A 24,668-nucleotide genomic window follows, 5' to 3' on the forward strand; every position below is an offset into this window, starting at 1 on the left:
CACCGCCCCGGCTTCCTGCAGCGCAGGCGCCCCACGGGACTCGGGGTGGGGGTGGCCCGGCCCCGTCACCTCCCACCTCCCACGGGTGGGATGGGGACAGCGGGGGCCACGGGGTGGGGATTTGGGCTCGGCGCCACGCCCTGGGGTGCTCGGGTCGCCCCCTGCAGCACCCATCCTCAAAGGGAAAAGGTGGGCGCTGGGTTTGGGTGGGTGGGGGGCGCGGGGTGGGCGCCATAGGGCTGTGAGCCCCCTGATTTTATCCATCGGGACCACCGCGGTGTCCCCAGCTGCGGTCACGCGGCGTCACTTCCCTCCGGAGGTAGCGCTGCTGCATCCACTGCATGCACTGCACCTGCTGCACGCACTGCGTGCACTACATCCACTGCGTGCACTACATCCACTGCGTGCACTACATCCACTGCGTGCACTACATCCACTGCGTGCACTACACACACTGCACGCACTACATCCACTGCATGCACTACACACACTGCATGCACTACACACACTGCATGCACTACATCCACTGCGCGCACTACATCCACTGCGCGCACTACACACACTGCATGCACTACATCCACTACGCCCGTTCCGGTGCCTGCCCGCATCCGGCCCCACGCCCACGGGCGCTGGTCGGTGCCTCCGGTGCACCAGGAGGGTGTGGGGTGGGGTTTTGGGGCCGTTCCATGTCCCAAATTCAACACCCGTTCATGAGGCTGGCTCCCCAAAATCCCAGGAAACGCAGCAAAGCTGCACGGGCGGCCCCAGGACCACAAAGAGACACCAGGAACGTGAGGAAATCGTGTTTATTGGTCTGATACAGCACTAAACAGGAGAGGTTTTACCCCAAAACGTCGCTACAGCGCTCACCCCTCCTCACACTCGACGCCGGGCTCGACGGAGAGCGGCAGATTTTGTTTTGGGGGCGGGGGATCCCGGCCCAAACCCCGTCCCTCCCGGAGGGCAGCGATCAGGACGCGAGCACCCCGTGGCATCGGGCAGCTCCTCGAGGTGTCTGGGTGCCAACGCGGGCTGGGGAATTTCTCCTGGAATTAAACACAGAGTTTTGTTAATCAGAAAAACAAACCAAGCTCGGTCAAATGTTTTTTTTTTTTTATCCAGGGTGACTCCAGTTTCCAGTGAGGGGCCCCCCAAGGCTTCACCTTACCTCTGTGGGATCCAGGCAGAGCATCACGGGGGGGCTCAGATCCCTGCCCACGCCTCGGCGGGCGGCTTCACGGCTGCGACCCCGCCACGGGAGGAGCCTCACAGGGCTGGAGCCACCGCTCCTCTCTCCCCTCAGCCCATCGTGGTCCAAAATCGGGATTTAAACCCTGCAAAAAGAGTCAAGAGTGGTTAAAAAAGCCCCAGCAGGCACCGCAGGCAGGGTGAGCGCCACCCGGGTGTGTCCAAGACCCCCACGGCCTCCCCCAGGGGTGCAGGGGGAGGCCCCGGAGCTCCTGGGGTTGCTCTGGCAAGCGCTGCAGGAATGGTCGGGGCCACCTCAGGCCCCACCACGCTGGAAGGCTTGCGGAGACCGCGGCTCGCCGGAGCCTGGCGGGTGCTGTGGGGGCAAGGGGATGTGCTCGGAGGACCGCAGCTTGGTGCCTCACCACCACGAGGGGCAGGCAGAGCGTGAGGGAAAACCCAACAGGGTGAGGAGAACCCTTATGGGGTGCAGGGCCTCAAATCCTACAGCACCCACTAAGCCTCCCTGTTACCTGCTGGGGCATTAACCAGCCCCACGGTTGTGGTTTTCCTTCAGGGACGCGTTTGGCGGCCCCAAAACCACCACGAGGCGGTTAAAAACTCAAAGTAAGCCTCTTCCGAACCCTCTGACACCGGTTAAAGGGCCGTCAGGGCGGCCCCGCTAACTCACCTGCGGGATCCGTGCAGCTTCAGGCGTCTTCCTTAGCCATCAGAGGGGAGGCTCGGCCCTAAAAAGAAGCAGCGGGGCGTTAGGAGAGGGAAGGGACGGGAAGGGGGTGGCTCTGAAGACCCCAGTGGGAACGGGGACCCCCTCCCCAGCTGCCTGGAGCCCCTCAGGCCCCTCACACCCCCATAGGGGCCGGGCCCGTGTTTGGGATTTCTATAGCCTCCCCCAGGGGGGCACAAGGGGAGGCCTCAAACCACCCCGCGGCTGCTCTGGCAAGCGCTGCAGGAACGGCCGGGACCACGGCAGGCCCCGCCATGCTGGACGGCTTGCGGGGATGAGGGAGGGCGAGGCCTCACAGCGGGGAGCAGGCCGCAGCTCCGCATCCCGGCCCGGCCGCCATAACCGAAAGCCATCCGGGGCGAATCGCGGCACCGCGCGGCTCCCTCACCCCTCCCGCGGCCATCACAGGCGGCTCCGGCGGCGGATGGCGGCGGATGGAGGCGGATGGAGGCGGATGGAGAACGATGGCGGCGGCCCCGGCCTCCCCCCGCGGCCGCCATGACTGCGGGAGCGCTGCGGCGCGTGACGTCACCACGCCGCAGCTGAGGCAGAGAGAGGGCGTGGCCTCACCATAAGCAGGCGTGGTTATGCAAATGAAGGGGGCGTGGCCGCGCTTCCCGCCGGAGCTGGAGGACTGACGTCAGTCCTCCAGGCGCCGCCGCCGCCGCGCGGGGCAGGCCGGGAAGGCGCCGCCCAAGATGGCGGCGGGCTGGAAGCGGGGCCGGGGGCGCTGAGGCGGCCGCGGGGCCCCGGGGCTCAACCGGGAGCTCCCCGAGCCGGGCCCGGCCCCCGCCGCTTCTTCTCCCCCTTTCCACCACGCCGGGGATGCCCCGGGGGGGGCCGGGGCCGCCTCCGCAGCCGCTATGGAGGAGGAGGGCAGGAAGGGCCGCAAGGTGAGCGCGGCCCCGGGGCCAGGCCCCAAGCGGCGCCTCACGGCCTGGCCCCGGGGGGGGGGCTGAGGGGGGGGCGGGGAGCGGGGCTGCTGCTGCCGCGGGGCCTCGGGGACGCCTTTTCCCTGCCTTTTCCCCCGTTTTGCCCCCTTTTCCCCATCTATTCCCCCGTTTTTCCCCCCCTTTCCCCAGATTTCCCTTCCTTTTCCCCGTTTTCCCCCCTTTTCCCCCCGATTTCCCCCCCTTTTCCCCCGATTTCCCCCGTTTTCCCCCTCTTTTTCCCCTTTTCCCCCCGTTTTTCCCCTCTTTTACCCCTTTTCACCCCATTTTCCCCCGTTTTCCCCCCGCTTTTCTCTTCTTCCCCCAATTTTCCCTCGATTTTCCCCCCTTTTTACCTATTTTCCCCCTGCTTTTCCCCGTTTTCTCCATCTTTCCCCCCCCTTTTGCCCCATTTTTCCCCGTTTCCCCCCTGCTTTTCCCTTCTTCCCCCAATTTTCCCTCTCTTCCCCCCCCTTTTTACCTCTTTTCCCCCTTTTTTCCTCCATTCTTCCCTTTTTCCCCTCTCATTGCCTCCCCTTTCCCCCCTCTCCTTACCCCCTTCCCCCCTCCCCCCATTTCCCTTCTCTCCCCCCATCTTGTCCTTTTTTTCCCATTGCTTTGCTCACCTTTTACCCTTTTTTTTTGCCTATTTTCACCATTTTACACCTCATTTCACCACGAGATCCAACTTGGGGCAGCTGCTCGCCGCGCAGAGCCCCCCTGGGTGCCAGCCTCCAAGCCCTGCCCTGGCTATGGGGACAGCAGCAGGGCTCCTGGCCGAGCCCTGTGGCCACCAACACCTCAGTGGTGGCCACCGAGCCCCCGGTAGCCCCTCTCCCATCGAGTCCAGCCAGCACTGACCGACCTGGCAGCTCTGTGGGGCCCTGTAGCACACCCCAGGTAGGAAGGTTTGGCCCCATGCTCTTCCCAGGACCCCAAACCTGGATCCTGAGCTCCGAGCACACCTCAGGAGGGCCCTGTGGGGTTGGCAGCGTGTGGGGAGCACTCACACCTCGTGCAGAAGCTCTCCTCTCCCCGCCAACCTCTGATCCTCCATCAAAACCCCATCACTCCTCGCATCCTGCTCCCCAAAGCCACGCTCCCTGGTGTCCTGTGGGGCTGCAGGTCCGACTGGGACCAGTTCCCTGCCAGTTTTCTGCCCGTTTTCTGCCCGTTTTCCCTCGTGGTGGTGCCGAACCAGCTCTTCGCCACCCCCCTGCGGTGTTTTTGAGCTTGGAAACGCCGTCCAGGAGCTCGTTTGGCTGTCGGGACAGAGGTTCCCAGCCCTGGGGGCTTGGAGGGAAGCTCTTCCCCAGGGAAAAATCCCCTTGAGGTGTGGGTGAGCCGCAGGATTAGGGGCTGGGACGGGGCAGGGGAGTTCCTTCAGCCTTATTTGTGGGGCTGGGAGGAAAATCCCGCTCTGGGGCAGGGCTGGGAGGAGGAAAATCCTGCTTTGGGGCCGGATTGGGAGGAAAATCCTGCTTTGGGGCCACCTGAACGAGGGATGGGAGCTGCAGGAGCGTGTGCTGAGCATCCCCTGGGGGCACGGCCAGCCTGGAAGCCTCTGGAGGGTGACAAAGCAGCGTTGGGGACACGAGGAGAGCCCCCAGCCCGAATATAACACCCTGAGGGACTCAGGAGGTGTGAAAACAGCCCCAAAACAGCCCCAAACCGCTCGGTTTTGGGTCTGCCCGTTTCCACCTCCCCTCCCGGGGTGCAAAGAAGGGAAATCACCCCCCAAAACCCTCAAGAGATGGATCCCCAGGCGGTGGGAGGTGCCAGGGAGCTGCACCCTCGGGTTTAAGGCTTAAAAAAAAGCTTTTTGGGTGCTTTCCTCAGCGTCTGGACCCAAAACTCTCCGACTTGATGGCTTTTTACCCAGCAGCGAGCTCCCCCCCAAAAAAAATAGGGGTCACAGCGACCCGTGGAGCCCCCAACCCTACAAGGAGGAAGCAAATTGGGTCGGAGAGGGCTCCTCTGCCTCCCTGGGGCAGCTCCAGCTCGGCCTTGCCGGGCTCCTGGGAGGCAGGAGGAGGAGCGGGGCCGGAGGAGGAACGAGGCTTGGCTAAAAATAGCCGGGGAAAAAATTCCTTTCCTCTTGCCTCGAAGGAAAATCCCGCAGCCCGGCGCCTCGCCTCGCTCTCTCGGGGGTTTTTGACACTTTTTGGGCTTTTTCTCTCGTTTCCTTGAAGACCGACGTGGGTGCTGGCCCCCTTTTCTCCAGGAAATCGTCCCTAAATTACCTAAATTGAATAATCTGCTGCTCTGCGCCCTGCAGCAGCTGGGATCGCCCCGAGAGGATTCCCTGGGGGGATTTGGGGTGATTTGGCCCCAAAGGAGATCCCAAAGCTGGTGGGGGGGGGGGGGTCGGAGGGGATGGATGACTCAGGGTGCTGGAGAGCAGCCAGCAGGGTGGGGCGAGGAGCGACCCAGAACAAAAACCCTTTGGAATAAAACCCTACAGGACAAAACCCTGCAGGACAAAACCCTTCCTCTCGTGCCCCGCCGAAGCACAAAGTTATTTTGACCTGGCCCTAAAGGGTGAGAGCCAAGCTGGGCGCCCCCAAAACCCGATGTTGAGACCCCCGAGTCCCCGCGGTGCCGGTTCATCCCTTTATCGAATCCCCCAAAGCCAGAGGGATGCTTGGAGCACCCAGTAAATTGCCAAAATTAACAGAATTATGGGCATGGGGTGGCCCAGGTGTGGGGATGGGTGACTTTCAGTGGGGTGGGGAGGGATAAAGGTCCCCAAGAAGGGTCCTGGTGGCACCAGGGTGGGCTGCAGAGACCCCTGTGCACCTCCAGCTGGTCCCACAGCTCTGTGTCTGCACCCGCTCCAGCGGCCACACGCCAAAAATCAGCCCAGGAACCCTGGCATGTGCAGGGCCGAGCAGGGAACGGGCTGTAGGGTCCATAAAACCTGCTGTAGGGGCGGTAAAATCAGGTGTAGAGTTGGTAAATCAGCTGTAGGGTCGGTAAAACCAGCTGTAGGGTCATAAAACCAGCTGTAGGGGTCGGTGAAATCAGCTGTAGGGTCCATAAAACTAGCTGTAGGGTTGGTAAATCAGCTGTAGGATCGGTAAAACCAGCTGTAGGGTCAATGAAACAGGCTGTAGGGTCAATTAAACTAGCTGTAGGGTTGGTAAATCAGCTGTGGGGTCTGTAAGGCCGGCTGTAGGGTCAGTAAAACCAGCTGTAGGGTTGGTAAAGCCAGCTGCAGGGTCAGTAAAATCGATTTTAGGGTCGGTAAACCAGCTGTAGGGTCAATGAAACTGGCTGTAGGGTTGGTCAAACCAGCTGTAGGGTTGGTAAATCAGTGGTAGGGTCTGTAAAGCCAGCTGTAGGGTTGGTGAAACTGGCTGTAGGGTCCATAAAACTGGCTGTAGGGTTGGTAAAACCAGCTGTGGGGTCTGTAAAGCCAGCTGTAGGGTTGGTAAATCAGGTTTAGGGTCTGTAGAGTCAGTTGTAGGGTTGGTAAAACCAGCTATATGGTTGGTGAAACCAGCTGTAGGGTCAGTAAAAACAACTGTAGGGTTGGTAAAGCTGTCTGTAGGGTCAATAAACCAGCTGTAGGGTCTGTAAAGCTAGCTGTAGGATCAGTAAAGCCAGCTGTAGGGTCAATAAAACTCTGTAGGGTCTGTAAAGCCAACTGTAGGGTTGGTGAAACCGGCTGTAGGGTCCATAAAACCAGCTGTAGGGTTGGTTAAATCAGCTGTAGGGTCGGTAAATAAGCTGTAGGGTCCGCAAAGCCAGCTGTAGGGTTGGTAAAACCTGCTGTAGGGTTGGTAAAAACAACTGTAGGGTCAGTAAAACTGGCTGTAGGGTTGGTAAAACCGGCTGTAGGGTCAGTAAAGCCAGCTGTAGGGTCAGTAAAACCGGCTCTAGGGTCCATAAAACCGGCTGTAGGGTTGCTAAATCACCTGTAGGGTCAATAAAACTGGCTGTAGGGTCGGTAAAGCTGTCTGTAGGGTCGTTAAATCAGCTGTTGGCTGCTTGCTGCCCCCTCTGTAGGGGCTGAGCCCCCTCCCTGCCCGCCGCCCCTGTAATTCACCCCCCACCTCGTTATCCCGTTAATTACCCATAATTTTGGGGTGGATTCAAACATCCAGGAGGGGCCCCGGGTGGAAACAGCCCCAAATTTTGTGTTTGGGGCCAGCTCCTGCCCTGCTGGAGGCACCCCCATGCCCCTTACAGCAGCCCTTTACCCCCTGATCCTGTATCTGCCTCTTTTGGGACCTTCCCCGCGGCTTCTGAATCCTGAAGGCATCCGCAGGTGGGGGCTGCCCTCTAGGGACACCCAAAAAAGCCTTTTCTGAACCCATTTTGCTGCACGGAGCTGGGCAAAGCACCTCACTGGGGGCTGCTTTTGGGGGCGGCCTCCTCCCGCCCCTATTTCCAAGCACCCAGCCGGCTGCTCAAACACCAAGCCCTAAAAAAAAAAAAATCCCCACAGCCCAAATGAAGCCAGAGCACCCAATTTTTACCAAAACGGCTGAAATTTGGAGGAGAAACTGCTCCAAACCCGCTCGGCTTTGGGATTATCACCCTACAGGCCTCACCCTCTGCTTCCTGGGGCTGAGACCGTGCAATAAGAAATCCCATGGGCCGCCAGCCCGACCCCAAACGGGGCTGCCCCCCCTCGGACCCTCCTCCTTCCCCAAAAGCCCTTTTTTTTTTGGTGAGAACCGCCTGTTTTCGGCATTTTCGCCGCTCGCAGGAGGAAGCTGCGGTTGGCGCGCTTCCGGGCCGCGATCTGCCAGCCTCCAGCAACCGGGGACGGCTCCCCCCGAGGTTTTGGGATCCCCTCCTCGCTTTTTTTGGGGGCGCTCGATGGAGAGCGAGGTAGGTGCGGGCCGCCATCGACCCCAAAAACGCCGCCACCCTAAATTTGGGCTCCCCCAGGAGCAAAATCGGGGCCGAGCCCCGCTTGGAGGAGACCCCGATTCTCCGGGAGCGTCCCCAGCCCTGTCCCCGAGGGGATTTATTTGGGGTTCGCTCAGATTTTGGGGCAGATCGGCGCAATTTTGGCACAGAAAGCGGAACCGGCCGGGCTGGCCCGCTTTTCCCACGTCATTTCTCCAAAACCGGCCCCGAAAACGAGATTTGGGGAAGCGTTTTGGGGCCGGCTGCCCTCGCGTTGGGGTTTTTTGGAGCCCTTTGGGCTCTTCCCACGTCACGTTTTGGGGCCGGGCTGTCCCCGATGTCCTTGTGGCAGCGGGTACGGGCGGGGAGAGCTGGGATTTGCTGCTCGCAGGGGCTCTTCCCGACCACTTCCCCGTCCCATAAGCGATATTTTGGGGTTATTTCGGTCTCCTCCTCGTTGAAATCCCCAAAAAGCAGCTCGGTGAAGCCCCTGGGTGCCGTTCCCTGCTCTTAGTTTGGGTTTTTTTGCCTCACCGGCCCTGCCTCACCCCTTGTGCGTGAGGAGAGGGGCAGGGGGCGGAGGGATAGGCCGCAGGGGGACGGTTTTAAGGTAAAAACGGGTGGGTTTGGGTTAGATCCGAGGCAGAAATCCTTCCCTGTGCAGGCAACAAGGGGAAAACAACGCCTCTGTGTGGGAAAACGACGCCTTTGGACTCGTAGCTCTGACTCCTGACCCTATCAGCCCACGCTGGGCTCCCCAAATTTTGTTTCCCAGCCCTCCCTCACTCCCTGCCCTCTCTTTTTTCCCCCTCCCTGCAGCCCGGGATCGTGTCCCCTTTCAAGCGAGTCTTCCTGAAGGGCGAGAAGGGCCGAGACAAGAAAGCCCAGGAGAAGGTGACGGAGCGACGGCCCCTCCACACCGTCCTGGTGTCCCTGCCCGACCGCGTCGAGCCGGACATCCTCCTGAACGACTACATCGAGAAGGAGGTGAAGGTAATTTCGGGGGAACCTCTCCCCCTCTTCCCCCAAACCCTCCCGGGGCCCCCCCACAGGCAGCCGGCGGCTCTTTCGCTTTCTTTTTCCCCCCCCTCTCGTGGCTCTGCCTCGCCGAGTTACCTCCCTCTGCAGTTTTGAGGCCCTGATAGCCCTAAAACGCGAGGTTTACCTAAAAACGAGTGGGTTTTCGCGCTCGGGTGCTGTCTGGCAGCTCAAAGAAGGCTTCTGGGGGCCCGCTGAGTGTTTTGGGGTCACGCTAACCCCCCCTTTCTGCTTCTTTCCCAGTATTTAGGCCAGCTGACGTCCATCCCGGGCTACCTGAATCCCTCCAGCCGCACCGAGATCCTGCACCTGATCGATAACGCCAAGGTGAGCCGCCAAAAAAACCTCTCAAACCCTCACAAAAAAGGCTCGGGGGGGGGTTTAGGGCCAGAATCCCACCCTGAGCATCATCCTCCCCCCGCCCTGCTACCGGGGGAGGACGGATTCAGTTTTTTAACAGCTCCCCTCGCTCCTTGCAGCGAGCTCACCAGCTCCCGGGGCAGCTGAGCCCCGAGCACGACGCCGTGATCAGCCTGTCGGCCTACAACATCAAGCTGGTGTGGCGGGACGGCGAGGATCTCATCCTCAGGGTCCCCATCCACGACATCGCCGCCGTCTCCTACATCCGCGACGACTCCGCTCACTTGGTCGTGCTGAAAACGGGTAGGGGGGGGGGGCCAGCGGGGCAAAAAGCTAAAAACCCTAAAAGCTCGGCAGCCATAAATGCCAGCAAAGGGGGTGTTTTGGGGCCAGCGGGGCAAAAAGAAGCCTTGCTGCCACCGACCCTAAAAGCTCGGCGGCCATAAATGCCAGCAAAGGGGTGTTTTGAGGCAATAAATGGTGTTTTGGGGGTGTGGGTGCCCCCGAGCTGTTCCAGTCCCTCCTTTTTTCTCCTTCTTGGGGCTGAGGAAGGGCTGGGATCCTGCCCCCGCGGGCGGTGGGGCTCACAAAATGCAAGCACGCCGGGTGAGGTGGAGGATGCTGGATCCGGGCCACGTTTTTGGGGGGTTGTGGGGGTGCAAAAACTCATCTCGTGCCCAGAAATTCCTCCCCCGGCCCCGACAGAATTGGGGTTGAGCTCCTTCGGGGCTGGAACAGCGACGATTTAGTGGATTACAAACCCTGCCACGGCAGAGGAAGGGCTGGGGAAGGAACAAACAGCCAGATTATGGGGCTCTGATTCTGCTGCTAGCTTCCTGAGGCTGTCTGAGCCCTGGGAATGCAGGCAGAAATCGATGGAGGTGTCAGAAATCTGCTTGTGACATCTCCTTGTGTCTCTCTCTCAGCTCAGGACCCCGGGATCTCCCCCAGCCAGAGCCTCTGCGCCGAGAGCTCCAAGGCGCTGACGTCGGGCTCGCTGTCGGAGAGCGGCGTGGTGCCCGTGGAGGCTTGCTGCTTGGTGGTGCTGGCCACGGAGAACAAAGTAAGGCTCCAAAAACATCAGCCACGAGTCCAGAATCAGCCTCAAATTGCACTGGGGGGGGGAAGAGGTGCTGCTCCCCGGGGTGCTCGCGCTAATTTGGGATGGAGGGCACGGAGCTGCAGTCCCGAGGGGCTGAAATGAGGGAGGGGAAGAGACAGGGCAGGGCTGGGGGTGGGATTTAGGAGCTGGGGGTGGGATTTAGGAGCTGAGAGTGGGATTTAGGAGCTGGGAGTGGGATTTAGGAGCTGGGAGTGGGATTTAGGAGCTGGGAGTGGGATTTAGGAGCTGGGAGTGGGATTTAGGAGCTGGGAGCTGCTCGCCTGGCGTTAGGGCAGGGTGCTGAGATGCCACACAGCTCATTTCTCACCATCCCCTTGGGCCAGAGGAGCAGGGAGAGCTGACAGAGCTGCCCTGAAGCTCCAAATTTCTCACCTGAAGGCAGGCAGCGTCCCACAGCCCCGAAAAGCAGCTTCCCATCCCTTCAGGGGCAGACAGCAGCCCTATAAACATCCCCCTGCCCACGCAGCCCTGGCAGGGAGCCGAGATAAAGGGGCTGCTGCCCCACACGCCTCCCCTTTCCCACCCCTCTCCCTCCCCAGGTGACGGCGGAGGAGCTGTGCTCCCTGCTCAGCCAAGTCTTCCAGATTGTTTACACCGAGTCCACCATCGACTTCTTGGACCGGGCAATATTCGATGGGGCGTCCACGCCGACGCGCCACCTGTCCCTGCACAGCGGTGAGTGCTCGTTTTTGGGATCCCTTTCCAGCCTCAGCCTCCCCCCCTCTGCCTCCCCGCCCTCCAAACAGCACCAGCTCCGCGTTTCCCCTCCTTCAGGGGCTTCTCCGTGCTGAGAACAAGCCCCTTTTTTCTTTAACTGGAACAGCACCTGCCTGGAGATGCTCCCGGGCTGCGGGGAGCCAAAAAAAAAATCAGCCTCTGCGTCCTTCCCCCTCGCCCTTCTCTGTTCCTGGGGGATGGAGGCAGCAAACCGAGCTCCGCATCCTCCCCGGGGAGTTTTTTTGCACCTCCCCTGGGGCTCCGTGCCCAGCCCTCTGCCCCCTCAGCCCCAAAATCTGAGCCACCAAGCTCCTGCCTCCCGAATTTCACCTCTCCACCACCTCCCTTGCAGATGACTCTTCTACAAAAGTGGACGTGAAGGAACCCTACGAGACAGAAGCGAGCACCGTGTAAGTCGAGGGCAGGCGCAGCACGATGCCACAGCCCCGGAGAGGAAGAAATCCTGGCTCAGGCAGCCTCGCTGCCAGCTTTAAGCCTCCCCCCAGCAAAATTGCTGTCTGCTGAGCCCGGCTGGAAGGTTTCCCAGCATCAGCAGTGTCTGGGCGCGGCGCGGGGCTGCCAAATCAGCAACCTTGGGCGTTTTGTTCCGTGCTGCTGGCCCAAGGTCACGTAGGCACCCAGCTGACCTCCAAAAAGCAGCAACAGCAGCTGGGGGCTGAAAAAACCTGGCACACAAAGCCCTGGCTTCGAGCTGGTGGACACCGTTTAAAGCTTAAAATCGGAGAATTTAAGATTTTAAATCGGTGAAGCGGAGAATTTAAGATTTAAGTTCTCAGAAAATAAGATTTAAATGGTGTCTACCAGCTTAATCTCAAATTCTCCCATTTAAATCTTAAATTCACCCATTTAAATCTTAAATTCTCAGATTTTAAGATTTAAGTTCTCAGAATTTAAGATTTAAATGGTGTCTACCAGCTTAATCTTAAGTTCTCCGATTTAAATCTTAAATCTTCAGTTCTCCAATTCACTGATTTAAATCTTAAATTCTCAGATTTTAAGATGTAAATTCTCAGAATTTAAGATTTAAATGGTGTCTACCAGCTTAATCTTAAGTTCTCCGATTTAAATCTTAAATCTGAAGTTCTCCGATTCACCAATTTAAATCTTAAATTCTGAGAATTTAAATCTTAAAACCTGAGAATTTAAGATTTAAATGGTGTCTACCAGCTTGATCTTAAATTCTCCAATTTAAATCTTAAATCTTAAATTCTCTGATTCACCGATTTAAATCTTGAATTCTCAGATTTTAAGATTTAAATCTTAAATTCTCATAATTTAAGATTTAAATTCTCAGAGTTTAAGATTTAACCCCACAATAAGATGTTTTGGGGGACCTTTTTCCCTGATGTTCTGAAATCAAAAGCACGTGGAGGGGGATTTCTCCCTCCCTAGAGCTCCGTGTGCAGCACATCCCAAATCTGAAGCGCTCCTCGTTGGTCCTGCTGCCCGGCAGCACCCCTCCAGGAGCGGGGTGACCCGGAGCTCCTCGGGCTCGGGGGGATTTCCTCACCATCTCTCCTTGTTCCAGTTCCTTTCCAGAAGCCTTAGAGGCCGGTGACAGCTCCCCCTCCTCCTTCCTGCCCCAGCAGTCTCCCCACATCAAGACCGTCAGCGAGAGCGAGCTGAGCACCACGGCCACGGAGCTGCTGCAGGACTACATGATGACGGTAGGGACAGATTGCCTTCCCTTTTTGGGGTCTGCGTGCTTTTAGGAACACGTTTGCACCCTCAGCAGCCCTCTTTCTCTAAGAAACCTGCTTTGGCAGTGGGGTTGGACCCTCCTGTGGTCCCTTTTGCCCCCTGCAGCGCTGCGATTTTGTGCCCGAGCTCCTTTCTTTTGGCTTTGGGGCTGTCTGGGTGCTTTGGATTCGTGACCTTGTCATGTATAATAAGTCTGTGCTGGCGTGGGAACTCCTCACAGCATTTTCCAGGCAAATCCTGCTTGCTTCAGGCTCACGTTGTCCCCCTGCGGGAGCTCCTCCACCCCCTGCTCCCCTGGCAGCGCGCTGGGACGCATCACAACACCCCGACCCCATCATTTCATCCCCCTGATCTCCCTCCGAGCGAGCGAGAGCGCTCCAAAAATAAACCCCTGCCCTTCTTGGCGTGCTTCTCTCCTCAGCTACGGACGAAGCTCTCCTCCCAGGAGATCCAGCAGTTCGCCATGCTGCTGCACGAGTACCGCAACGGGGCCTCCATCCACGAGTTCTGCATCAACCTGAAGCAGCTCTACGGGGACAGCAGGAAGTTCCTGCTGCTGGGTGAGCGGCTCCCCTTCTTTTTTCCCCTTTTTTCACGTTGATCGAGGCTGCTGCTGGTTGTTTTGTGGGCTCGGGGTGAGCTCCTCGGGCGCCAGACGGCGAGCAGGGGGCGATGCTCGGGGTCCTGTGGGGTTTCTGCGTGCTGGTGGCCCCCTGAAGCTGTTTATGGCACGGGACAGGTTTGGCGTTCATCCCTCTGCTCTGCACAGGGTTTTTTTCGGGGATCTGCACCGTCAGGAAGTGAATTTATAACCCCAAAAGGACTGGCAGCACCCCCGTGGCCCTGTGCAGCACCAGGGCGCAGAAGTTATATGGGAAGGGAGCAGGACCCTTCCATTTCCCCTCCCTAAAAGGGCGCTGAGAGCCTCGGGGGCTCTTGGAGTCCCCTCACCTCCATCTCCCCGCTTAATTTTGGCTTCAATAACCCGAAACAGCACAAAGAAAGAGCCTCCCCCCCCACCTAGCTCCACATCCCCCTCAACCCCAAATTTTTGGGTGTGTGGGGTTTCCTTCCAAGCATTTTGGGCGTCAGGCACACGTAGCCCTGCTTGATTTACCCACGCTGAGCTGTGAGCCCCCAGCGGGGTGCGGGGACAGATTAAAGGGTCCTGAGCCCCCCCCTCCGTTAATCACACGCTGATTAGGGTCACGGAGCTCAAAGCCCAGCAACGTGCTTCGGTGCTGAAGCAGCAGCCAGCCCTGCTGAGCTCCCAAAATCCCAACTCAGCCCCGTGAACTCTCCTCAACCCCATCCAGCAGCGTTTTGGGGCCGCGAGCCGGAGAGGCGGCCCCAACACCGCCGCGGCGAGCCCGGGGGCTGGGTGACACAGCTAAAATTTCTCCTATTTCCCATTTTTCCCCCTATTTACCCCATTTCCTTCTTGTTTTCTCCTTCCCCGGGGCAGGCCTGCGGCCCTTCATTCCCGAAAAGGACAGCCAACACTTCGAGAACTTCCTGGAGACCATCGGGGTGAAGGACGGCCGCGGCATCATCACCGACAGCTTCGGCAGGTACCGGCGGACGCTCAGCACCACCTCCAACTCCACCACCAACGGCAACGGGGCCGCGGGCAGCTCGGACGAGCAGTCGGTGCCCTCGGAGGAGGACGAGTGGGACCGCATGATCTCCCACATCAGCAACGACATCGAGGCCCTGGGCTGCAGCATGGACCGCGACTCCTCCTGAGCTCCGGGAGAGGATTTTTTTGTTTTTTTTTTTAGGGGGATGGAGCAGGAGGGAATTCGGCTCCCGTCCTTATTAACAGCTCTAAAAACTGACCCCAAAACTTCCTCTCGAGGCCTGGCTGTGCCGTGATGAGGATTTGGGGCAGGAGCCCGGCCTTCAGCCCACCCCGCCGTGGTTTTAGCACCAAAAGTAGGGCCGGGGGAGAGCCCCGAGCTGGCTGCAGCCCTCTCCCCCCCCGCCCGGTTTACAGTTTTGCACATGGTGTCCCCTCCTCGGACTGCTCTCCCCCTCCTCCTCCCCAAATTCCCAATGAAGTTGACCACAATGTGAATTATTTAAACCTTCGCCTCCCTGTCCTCAGAGCGTTTCGCACCCACGGGGAGCCAAGGAAGGGCTGCAGGGCCGAGTGGAGACGTTGTACATATTTTTTACAAACACCCAATTTGTGTTTTTTTTAACCCATCTCCCAGGAGAGGGGCTGCAGGGGGCACGGGGCTGGATTTGGGGCAGCCAGCCCGGCCCTACAACCAGGGGAGAGGGCAGCAGGGTCCCTGTCCTTACTCACGGGGGGGGAAAACCCCAAATTCTGGGCATCCTGGGGGGAGATTCTCCTCGTTTGGGGCAAATTCAGGCTCTCTGCTGCAGCACAGAGCCCGGGGATGAAGGCGGGCAGGGAGAGGAAGAGGAGGATGAAGGACAGAGTATGGGGGGGGCTCCAGCAGCCCGGAGCTGGCAGGGACAGCTCGCTGGGACCCCAAACGCTTTGCTCAGCACCCTGCCCCCCCCAAAACACATTCCTCACCCTTTATCCCGGGGCTTTGTGGGGCTTTGGCTGCTTTTTGTGGGGTTTTGTGGCTGGGACATGGCCCCAGGGCACCCCGGGCAGCAACTTTTCCACCTCACCGGGCACAATTTGGGGGCTCCTCCTGCTCAGCCCCAAGCAGGAGACGACGGGGAGCCCCTGCACCCCCCAGCAGCAGGGCTACGAGGTTCATTTTTCTGTAAAAAATGAGAAAAAAAGCCAAACTCGAGAGCCAGGGGGAGCGTCAGTGGGGAGCATCAGCCCCCAGCCCTGGATCCACCGAGCCCTCAGTGCCTTCTTAGCTAAAAAACCCCAAACCCACCCCAAAACACGCACAGACGCTCCCGTCGCTGCCTCCTCCGGAAAAATTGGGGAAGAAAAGGCTATTTTTGGAACAGTTGTGTACGGGGATCTCACCCAGCAGCTCTATTTTGGTTTTTTAATCCTCTGTTTCGAGATCCAGCCCTAAAATCCAGAGCTACGGGGTTGGGGTTCCCCATGGGGACCCCCCCGGCCCCGTGCTGCCTCTTCCCACCCCACCGAGACCCCGGAGCCCCCCCTTTTTGGGGTCGGGGGCGTTTTTTGGTGTCTTTCTGTACGGAGCACGGCTCGAGGGAAATATAAACGCTGCACCCACCCCGCTTTGTCTCCTTGCTGAGCCCTCGCTCGCCTCCGGGAGCCCAAAACCCAACTCTGAGGCCCCCAAATTGGGGCTGTTCCCCCCCCCAAACCCCCTAAAAACCCACAGAGGGGACCCCAAATGAGCAGGCGTGGCGGCGGGGTGCGATCCCAGTGCTGCATGAGGCCGTTTATTGAGCATTACAGAGGCGAAGGCGCGGGGGGGTAAAGGATGCTCGGGGTGGAGGGGGGGAAAAAAAAAAAGAGGAAAAGAACTGTGCACCTATACAGGGGGGGGCCGGGGGGCCCAGCTGCTACATGGTCAGCTCCTGTGGGGGGAAAACACGGCGTCAGGCACTGCGGGATGGGGATAACCCCATAAAAAACCCCCAAATCCCTTTCCCTGGCTCACCATGATGGCGTTGACGATGTCGTTGTTGTTGTGCCGGAGCGCCCGCACGGCTTTGGGGCGCGAGACGTTGGCTTGGGCCATGACCAGCTCGATGTCCCGCACCTCCAGCCCCGTCTCATCCACCTGCGGGATCGGGGACAGCGCCGTCACCCCCTCAAAAACCCCAAATGGGGCCTCTAAACCCGATCCCGACCCACCCTACCTCCTCCTCCTCCTCGCTCTCCTCCTTGATGGTGAGGGCGGGCGCCGTCTCGGTGATGAGGGGCGAGTGCTCCATGGGCACCTTGAATTTCTCCGCCGCCGCCTTGTGCACCTGCTGCGACAGGTCCTCGATCTGCGGGGACAAAAAGAGGGTCGGGGGCTGCCCCTTAAGGTCCTTTCCCACCTCCCCGACCCCAAAAAAATAAAATCCCACCTTGGCTTCCCCGAAAACGATGTAGATGTCGGAGGCGGGGCTCTTGAAGACGTCGGGCTTGGTGATGACGAAGAGGATGTTCTTGGACTTGCGGATGGTGATGCGGGTGACGCCGTGGATCTGCCTCAAGCCCAGCTTGGACATAGCCTGGGGGGGTTTTTTTGGGGTCACGGGTTGAAGGATCGACCCTACAGACCCCACTGGGGCTTGTGGGGCTGAGCCCGGGGGTCTCCAACCCCCAGTAATGGGATAAAGTGGGACGGGGACACCCAGCTGTGACCCCAGGGATGGGGGCAGCACCCTGGGGAGCACACAGAGCCCTAATCCCAACCCCACATCCCCCAAAAAGAAACCCCATGGGACAGCAGCACCCATCCCATCCCGTCCCACCTTCCTGGCCTTCTTCTCGCTCCGGCTCTGCTTGGCTTTGCTGATGCTCTCCTCCCCCGTGCCCAGCGAGTGGGTGAGCGGTGCCTACGGGGACGGGGACAGCAGAAGCGACAGTGGGGTCGCCACGAGCCCTCGGGTACCCCGGGATGTGGGGTTTTGAACCCCCCAACCCTATACCTGGGTCTGCGCCGGCCGCGGCTCCGCGCCCTCGGGCTCCTCCAGCTCCGGGATGGATTCGTCGTTGCTCTCCGACTCGTTGCACGACCCTAAAAGAAGCCAAAAAGGACCACGTTGGAGACGCCGCCACCGCCCCAAACACCCCGAAAAAACCCCAAACGCCCCCAAAAGAGGCAGATCTTCCCCCTTTACCTTTATGGTTGGCCTCTCCCCGCCGCGGGGCCGCCTTGTCCTCCAGCAGGGCGATGGCAGGGAGGTGCTCGGCGGCGCCGGGGCAGCTGTAGGGCAGCTCGGCCTCGCTGGAGGAGCTCGATTCGGACTGCACCGAGCCCCGGGGTGCCCGGCGGGGTCCCCCCTCTGCCGCCTCCGACCCCCTCGTGGTTTTGGGGCCGCCCGGTGCCTTCCTGCCCCGCGCCTTCTCCTTCTGCGGGGACGGCTCCGGCGCTGCGGGGATGGGGGATGTTGGGGTCACCACGGTCCCACAAGAAGGGGAAGCCCCCTCACCCCAAAATTGGGCATTGTAGGGACCCCAGGCAGCCCCTCAGGGGTTGGTACATGAGATGCTCACCCCAAAACCAGCACCACCCAACCCCACACACCTCTGGGGACCCCATGGGGTGGGAGATATTGGGGTCACCGCGGCCCCACAAGAAGGGGAAGCCCCCTCACCCCAAAATTGGGCTTGGTAGGGACCCCAGGCAGCCCCTCGGGGGTTGGTACCCGGGATGCTCACCCCAAAACCAGCACCACCCAACCCCACACACCTCTGGGGACCCCATGGGGTGGGAGATATTGGGGTCACCGCGGCCCCACAAGAAGGGGAAGCCCCATCACCCCAAAATTGGGCTTGGTAGGGACCCCAGCACCCCCTCCAGGGGTTGATATCCGGGATGCTCACCCTGATCCCAACACCACCCAACCCAAAACACCTCCAGGGACCCCACAAAGACCCCCACGGGGACGGAGGGCACCCTATGGGGACAGGGGACACCCTACAGGTTGGACTCTTACCCTCCAGCCTCTTCCTGGAGGCCGCTGGGGCCGTCGGGTGCTCCTCCAGCCTCTCGGCGAGCCCTGAGGTGTCCTCCGAGCGCGGCGGCGGTGGTGGCGAGGAAGAGGAGGATGAGGAGGAGACGGGAGGAGGCACTTGGATGAGTTTGGAGAGCGCCGGGCAGGCGGCCGGCACCGAAACCTCAACCGGCACCACCGGGACCTCTCGGGGTGCGGGGTCCTCGGGGGTCCCGGGCTCTGCTGGGGGGGCCGAGGGCACCGAAACGGCCTCGGGGGGGCTGGGGGCAGGCTCCCCGCGCTCCTCGGGGAGGGATCCCGCTGTCACCTCTTCCTCTTCTTCATCATCTTCATCCTCCTCCTCCTCAGGGGGTGTCGGGGGGTGCTCGCCCTCCGCCGGGACTTTGGCATCGGGTTCTTCAGCGGGGGGCAGCGGGGGCTCCTCGTCCCATGGGGGGCAAAGCGGAGGGGTGCAGGGGGGGCTCCCGGCATCGCCCGGCTCCTGGGGCTCTTTGGGTTCAGGCGCGGCCACGGCGCCTTCGGCCTCAGCCTGGGGGGGCTGCGGAGGCTCCGTAACAGCAGCAGCAGCAACGATGAGAGGGGGGCTTTGTCCCGGCCCCCCCGGTGCCAGGAGGTCCCCGAAGGCGCCCTGCAGCATGGTGGCCACGTGCCGGCGATCCTCCGCGCTCCCCGGCAAGGCACCGAGCGGTGGAGGTGGTGGTGAGGATGAGGAGGGTGAGGATGAAGATGAGGATGATGATGGTGGTGGGAGCAGTTCGAGGGGGGCCGGGGGGGTCCCCACGTACACCTCCTGCTCCGAGGCGGTGAAACGCAGCGGCGGGGGGTCGGAGGCCGGGGGCAGCAGGCAGAGAGCCATGCAGGGCCGGGGGGCCAGCGAGGAGGAGGAGGAGGAGGAAGGCAGGAGGCCGGGGGCGGCCGCTTCCCCCGCGCTGTCCTCGGGGGCGGTGAAGAAGCTGGAGTCGGTGCGGGAGCGCGAGGTGTCCAGCGGCTCGGGCGAGGAGTCCTCGGAGGAGGAAGAGGAGGAAGAGGAGGAGGAGGCGGTGGCGTCCCACTCGGCCTCCACGTTGGTCGAGGCCGGCTCCGGGCTCTGCTCCTGCTCCAGGTCCTCGCTGGAGGCTTCCTCGGGGTCCTCCACGTCCCTCGCCTCGTCCTCGTCCCCCGGCTCCTCGGTGGCGGCGTTGCTGCCACCGTCGCTGGCGGCCGGCGGTGGGGACTCGCTGCCCGTGGCCTCCCCGTCCTCCTGGAGGGCCTCGTCCTCCTCGGGGGCCTCCTCCTGCTCCGGGAGCTCCTCCGTGACCCCGTCCTGCAGCTCGGGGGCGTCCTCATCCTCCTCATCCGGGGTGGGGTCCGTCCTGCCGGCCTCGTCCTCGGGGTCACCTTCTTGGAGCGGGCACGGAGGCTCCGGGGCCTCCACCGCCGTGGCCTCAACCTCGTGGTCGCCGTTGGTGGCGGGCAGGGCGGGGGCGTCCCCCCCATGGCCATGGGGTTGGGGGTCTTTGGTCTCCCCGGCGCAGGGGGGCTGCGGGGCGCTGGCGCTCGCCGCGGCCTCCAGATCCGCATCGGGGTCAGCCTCCGGCTGGGCCTCCGCCACTTTTGGGGTCTCCATCACTTTTTGGGCCTCCACCACTTTTGGGGTCTCCATCACCTCTGGGACCTCCACCACTTTTGGTGTCTCCATCACCTCCAGGGCCTCCACCACTTCTGGGGTCTCCATCACCTCTGGGACCTCCACCACTTTTGGGGTCTCCATCACCTCTGGGGTCTCCATCATTTTTTGGGCCTCCACCACCTCTGGCGTCGCCTCCTCGGCCTCCTCCAAGGGCAGGGACTCCGTGGGGACGGCGGCCTCCACGTGGGGAGGCTCCTCCAAGACGGGGTCTGGCTCTTGGAGGACGTCGGGCTCCATGGTGGAGGCCTCCTCCGGCTCCGAGGAGGATGAGGAGGGGCTGAAGGCCTCCCCCGTCGGCTCCACGTTGACTTCTGTGGCAGGAGCCTCAACGGAGGCCACCTCAGAGGCCGCCACCACCTCCTCATCCTCTTCATCTTCCTCTTCATCCTCAACCTCCTCCTCTTCCTCAGCCGGGTGGGCACCGTCCCGCTCCCCCTTTGCGGAAACCTCCAAAATTTGAGGCCCGGAGGCCGCCTCGTGCCTGGGGGACCCCCCCGGCGACGCCCTCTCCTCCCGGCCTCGCAGATGGAGCTCGATGTCCCCGGAGGAAGGCTCGGCGTCCCCGGCGGAGGCCGGGGGAAGGGGGTGGTGACCCCCCGAGCCCCCCAAAGCGTGGCGCTCGGTGCCGTAGAGCCGCTCGTCCTCCTCGCCGTCGTAGGAGGCCGAGTCGGAGGAGGCCGAGGTGTCGTCGCGGAAGGCGAAGGACTCGTCCACCCCCTCGTTGATGGAGGTCTCGGAGAGCGAGCGGAGGAAGGAGGCCGAGGTGCTGGCGTCTTCATCCTCCTCCTCCTCCTCTTCCTCATCTTCATCCTCATCCTCCTCGGAGAGGGGCTCGGCCGCCGGCGGGGCCGGCACCAAAGTGATCTCCACGGCCTCGGCCTCGAAGAGGAGGCTGCCGCGGAAGGGCAGCAGGGCCGCGGGGATGAGGCCGCCGGGGGAGCCTTCATCCCCCAGCACCTCCCCACTACCCCCATCCTCATCCTCACCCTCCTCCTCCTCCTCTTCCTCCTCCTCCTGCCTCGCCGAGGCCTCATCCTCAGAGGAGGAGGAGGAAGAGGAGGATGAGGAGCGGTGGGTGAAGGCCGCCGGCCCGGCCTCGCCGTCGGGGGCCTCAACCAGGAGATTTGGGGAGCAGGACGGGGAGGTGCTGGCGGTGCCCGAAGACCCCCAGCTGCCCCCCTCGGCCGTCATATAGGATCCGGAGGGGGACGTGGGGGGGGAGCCCAACCCCTCGCTCCCCGCGTCCCCCCCATCTTCATCCTCCTCCTCCTCCTCCTCCTCTTCCTCCTCCTCCTTTTGGGGTCGAGCCCCCCCGGTCCTCACGGGGGTGGAGGGGGCGGTGAAGAAGAGGTCGGGGTCCAGGTTGGCAGCCTGGGGGGGGGGTCGGTTAAAAGGGTGGGGGGTTTCGGGAGGGTTTTTGGGGGGGCAGCTCGTCTCCTCGCCCATCACGATGCGGGTGTCCAAGGGGTCGGCGGGGAGGGTTATAGGGGGCGGAGGGGGGTTTTGGGGAGGGGGGGGGGGGCAGCCCTTGTTGTTGATGGGGCCGTGCTCGGCCCCATGGGGGGTGGAGGGGCCGGGGGGGGCGTCGCAGCTGGCCCCTTCGGGTTGGGGGCGAGCCTCCTCCTTGGTGGGCATCGGGGGGGTCACGACGGCGGCGACAGCAGCGACGTCCCCTGGGGGGGCTGTGGAGAGAGTGGGGTGAGTGTAGGGGGGGCAAGGAACCCCCTATGTCCTCATAGACCCCCCCCCCAAAAATAAATAAATGGGGTAGAGCCCCCCCCCTTTGTGTTCTTACCTAAGGAGGGGGGGGCTTTTTGTCCCTAATTTAAGGCCAGGGGGGCTGGGGATGATTATAGGGGTGACCCCCCCCAAAAAAATTAAAATAAATCCCACTATTTGAGGTTTTGGGGTGGGGGGAGCAGCCAAACCCCCCCCCATACCCAGTTGCATCCCCTGAATGACACAGCAGCACCCAGGGCATTTAGGGCTTGGGGGGGGGGGGGGTAACCCTAAGCATTGAGACCCCTCCCAATTTTGGGGGAGGACATAACAGACCCCCCCACCCCAAAATCCATCACACCCTAACCCTCATCGCTGCGTGGAGTTCAGGGTCCTGACCCCAAAGACAGGAGGGGCACGCAGCCCTCCCCACCCCATAAAACCCCAAAAAAGCCCCAAATCACCCCAAAAAACCCCAAACCACCCTAAAAAGCCCCAAATCACCCCAAAAAGCCCCAAACCATCCCAAAAAAGCCCCCCCATTACCTAGGGCTCTTAGGGGGGGCTCCATAGGGCAGGGGAGGCTCCAGCAGCACCCAGAGCCCCCCCCAGCCCCCAAGGGGATTTTATAGGGGCGAGGGGGGGGGCGGGGCTGTGGGGCTGCTGGGAAGGGGGAGGGGCCGCCCCTGGGATTTTTTTTTTTTTGGGGGGGGTCCCATAAAGGATGGGGACACTTTTTGGGGTGGTTTTGGGGGCGTAGCAGTCCCCCCTCTATTTTTTTGGGGGTGATGTTTGTGCTGCACTTATGGGGTGCTGGGGGGGGGGCTGTGCCTTATGGGGGGGGCTTTGGGACCCCCATTTGCACCCAGGATGGGGATGGGGGGGTTGTGGGGGGGCTTTTTTCCCCAAATTAAGCTTGGGGGGGGGATACAGGGGGCTGGGGGCAATGGGGTTGGGGCACCCCCACTCTGTCCCTATAGGGTTAAACCTCTGTGCCCCCCCCAGCCCCAAACTCACTATGGGGACCCCCCCCAGCTCTGTAGGGTCCCTTTAACCCCTTATTGCCCTAATCCCCCCTCCACCTTCCCCCATCCCCTCCCTGCCCCCCCCCGGCCCTATTTGGGCACTGCCCCCCCCGATATCCCCCACTCCCTGGGGGGGGGGGCAGTGGGATGGGGGCACCACTGGGGCCCCCCCCCCGGCCCTATATCTGTGGGGTGACCTTGGGGTGCGGTGACCGATGGCCCTTGGGTTGGGGGCGGGGGCGTGGGCACCCTTGGGTGCTGTGGGGTCTCCCGGTAGCGGGGGCACATTTTGGGGTCGGGGGGGGGCAGGGTGGTGTCCCTCCCCCCATATAGGGGGGGCAGGAAAGCCTCAGGTCGAGCGCTGCCACCCCGCGTCCTCCGTCCCCGTGTCCTCCTCTGTCCCCGTCCTCTGTCCCTACAGCCTCCAGCCCTATATCCTGCGACCCTACAGCCTCCAGCCCTATATCCTCCAGCCCCACAGCCTCTGTCCCTACAGCCTCCAGCCCCATAGCCTCCGTCCCTGCAGCCCCACAGCCTCCAGCCCTACATCCTCCGACCCTATAGCCTCTGTCCCCACAACCTCCAGCCCTCCGACCCTACAGCCTCCATCCCTGCAGCCCCACAGCCCCTGTCCCTACAGCCTCCATCCCTCCGACCCTACATTCCTGCAGCCCTACATCCTCTGTCCTTGCATCCTCTGACCCCACAGCCTCCAGCCCTCCAGCCCTATATCCTCCAGCCCCACAGCCCCCATCCCCGTGTCCTCCATCTTCTGTCCCTCCAGCCCTGCAGCCCCACAACCTCCATTCCTCCAGCCTCTGACCCTACAGCCTCCAGCCCCACAGCTTCCATCCCTGCAGCCCCACAGCCCTCCAACCTCCAGCCCTGCAGTCTCTGACCCTACAGCCTCCATGCCCCCAGCCCCACAGCCTCTGGCCCCCCAGCCTCCATCCCTACAGCCTCCATCCCCCCAGCCCCACAGCCTCTATCCCTGCAGCCTCTGTCCCTGCAGCCCTATAGCCTCTGGCCCCACACCCCCCATCCCTGCACCCTCCATCCCTTCAGCCCCACAGCCTCCATGCCCCCAGCCCCACAGCCTCTGGCCCCACAGCCTCCATCCCTATAGCCTCTGGCCCCACACCCTCCATCCCTGCACCCCCCAGCCCCACAGCCTCCATCCCTGCAGCCCTATAGCCTCCGGCCCCACACCCTCCATCCTTACAGCTTCCATCCCCCCAGCCCCACATCCTCCATCCCTTCATCCTCCGACCCCACAGCCTCCATTCCTCCAGCCCCACATCCTCTGTCCCTACAGCCTCCGTCCCTGCAGCCCTACAGCCTCCATCCCCCCAGCCCCACATCCTCCAGCCCCACAGCCTCCATCCCTACAGCCTCCATCCCCCCAGCCCCACATCCTCCGACCCTCCATCCTCCGACCCCACACCCTCCACCCTCCATCCCCTTCCCCTCCCCTCTCCCTTCCCCTCCCTCCCTCCCCGGCCTCCCCCCCATTATTTTAGGGCCTCCAGCCCCTCACCTGCCAGCGGCGAACCCGGGCGAGGCTGGAGGCCGGGAGCGAGGCCAGGAGCGAGGCCGGGAGCCTCCGCCTGCGACCCCGGGGGGCTGGAGGCCGCCTCTCCGGGCATGGCCGAGGGGCTTTGGGCTTTGGCTTTGGGTTTGGGGGGTTTGGGGACCCCCCCCCCCAACCCCAAAAGCCCCCCCCTCAGCCCCGGCTTCGCTTCGGCGACGTTGGGCGACGGCGGCTGCGCCGGGCGAGGCTGAGCATCGGTGTTTGAGGGGGGGGGGCACACACACAGAGCCCCGTCATCCCGGATGATGTCAGCAGGTTTGGTGCTTTTTTTTTTTATTATTATCCCTCCCCCTTTTTTTTTTTTTTTTTTAAATCCCTTTATTTATTTATTTAGCCCCGAAACAGCACAAGGGGCCGTGCGCCACTGCGGCGCTGCAGCACCCCTGG

The 24,668-nt window shown here is 61.8% G+C and overlaps 2 protein-coding genes and 1 long non-coding RNA gene across 5 annotated transcripts; 1 reads left to right on the top strand and 2 right to left on the bottom strand.

Moving 5' to 3' along the window:
- Positions 1–791: 791 nt before the first annotated feature.
- LOC311432392 lies at positions 792–2,504 on the bottom strand. Its single transcript, XR_014690036.1, has 4 exons — positions 2,325–2,504; positions 1,880–1,937; positions 1,169–1,334; positions 792–1,046 (listed from the first exon to the last, which is right to left on the bottom strand). It is a non-coding gene; the product is annotated as an uncharacterized lncRNA (long non-coding RNA).
- Positions 2,505–2,640: 136 nt separating this feature from the next.
- CCM2 (CCM2 scaffold protein) lies at positions 2,641–14,774 on the top strand. 2 transcript variants are annotated; one of them, XM_084507884.1, is made up of 10 exons: positions 2,641–2,829; positions 8,548–8,721; positions 9,010–9,093; positions 9,246–9,429; positions 10,053–10,189; positions 10,789–10,924; positions 11,319–11,376; positions 12,516–12,654; positions 13,110–13,248; positions 14,154–14,774. In XM_084507884.1, the coding sequence occupies exons 1-10, from the start codon at positions 2,800–2,802 to the stop codon at positions 14,432–14,434; spliced, it is 1,362 nt and encodes a 453-aa protein (XP_084364010.1). In that variant the 5' UTR covers positions 2,641–2,799; the 3' UTR covers positions 14,435–14,774. The 2 variants fall into 2 exon arrangements, with proteins under 2 accessions (XP_084364010.1, XP_084364009.1); XM_084507883.1 differs by lacking the exon at positions 2,641–2,829 and adding an exon at positions 7,587–7,707.
- Positions 14,775–16,018: 1,244 nt separating this feature from the next.
- NACAD (NAC alpha domain containing) lies at positions 16,019–24,538 on the bottom strand. Of its 2 annotated transcripts, XM_084507882.1 has the most exons (10): positions 24,228–24,538; positions 20,013–21,628; positions 18,260–19,958; positions 17,441–17,692; positions 17,249–17,337; positions 17,072–17,155; positions 16,682–16,828; positions 16,469–16,600; positions 16,267–16,389; positions 16,019–16,183 (listed from the first exon to the last, which is right to left on the bottom strand). In XM_084507882.1, exons 1-10 carry the CDS (start codon positions 24,334–24,336, stop codon positions 16,169–16,171), a joined length of 4,266 nt encoding a protein of 1,421 aa, XP_084364008.1. In that variant the 5' UTR covers positions 24,337–24,538; the 3' UTR covers positions 16,019–16,168. The 2 variants fall into 2 exon arrangements, with proteins under 2 accessions (XP_084364008.1, XP_084364007.1); XM_084507881.1 differs by having other exon boundaries at positions 18,260–21,628.
- Between the last annotated feature and the right edge of the window lie 130 nt (positions 24,539–24,668).

This window comes from Aythya ferina (assembly GCF_964211825.1).
Source record: "Aythya ferina genome assembly, chromosome: 2".
NCBI classification, from domain to species: Eukaryota; Metazoa; Chordata; class Aves; order Anseriformes; family Anatidae; genus Aythya; species Aythya ferina.

Bases quoted from the DNA above. Each gene is read 5' to 3' on its own strand.
- CCM2 (XM_084507884.1), top strand. From the start codon at position 2,800: ATGGAGGAGGAGGGCAGGAAGGGCCGCAAG. The intron at 10,190-10,788 runs GTAAGGCTCCAA...CTCCCTCCCCAG, and splicing joins TGCTGGCCACGGAGAACAAA to GTGACGGCGGAGGAGCTGTG. The intron at 11,377-12,515 runs GTAAGTCGAGGG...TCCTTGTTCCAG, and splicing joins GAGACAGAAGCGAGCACCGT to TTCCTTTCCAGAAGCCTTAG.
- NACAD (XM_084507881.1), bottom strand. From the start codon at position 24,336: ATGCCCGGAGAGGCGGCCTCCAGCCCCCCGGGGTCGCAGGCGGAGGCT. The intron at 17,338-17,440 runs GTAAAGGGGGAA...GGCTTCTTTTAG, and splicing joins GGGAGAGGCCAACCATAAAG to GGTCGTGCAACGAGTCGGAG. The intron at 16,390-16,468 runs GTAGGGTGGGTC...CCGATCCCGCAG, and splicing joins AGAGCGAGGAGGAGGAGGAG to GTGGATGAGACGGGGCTGGA.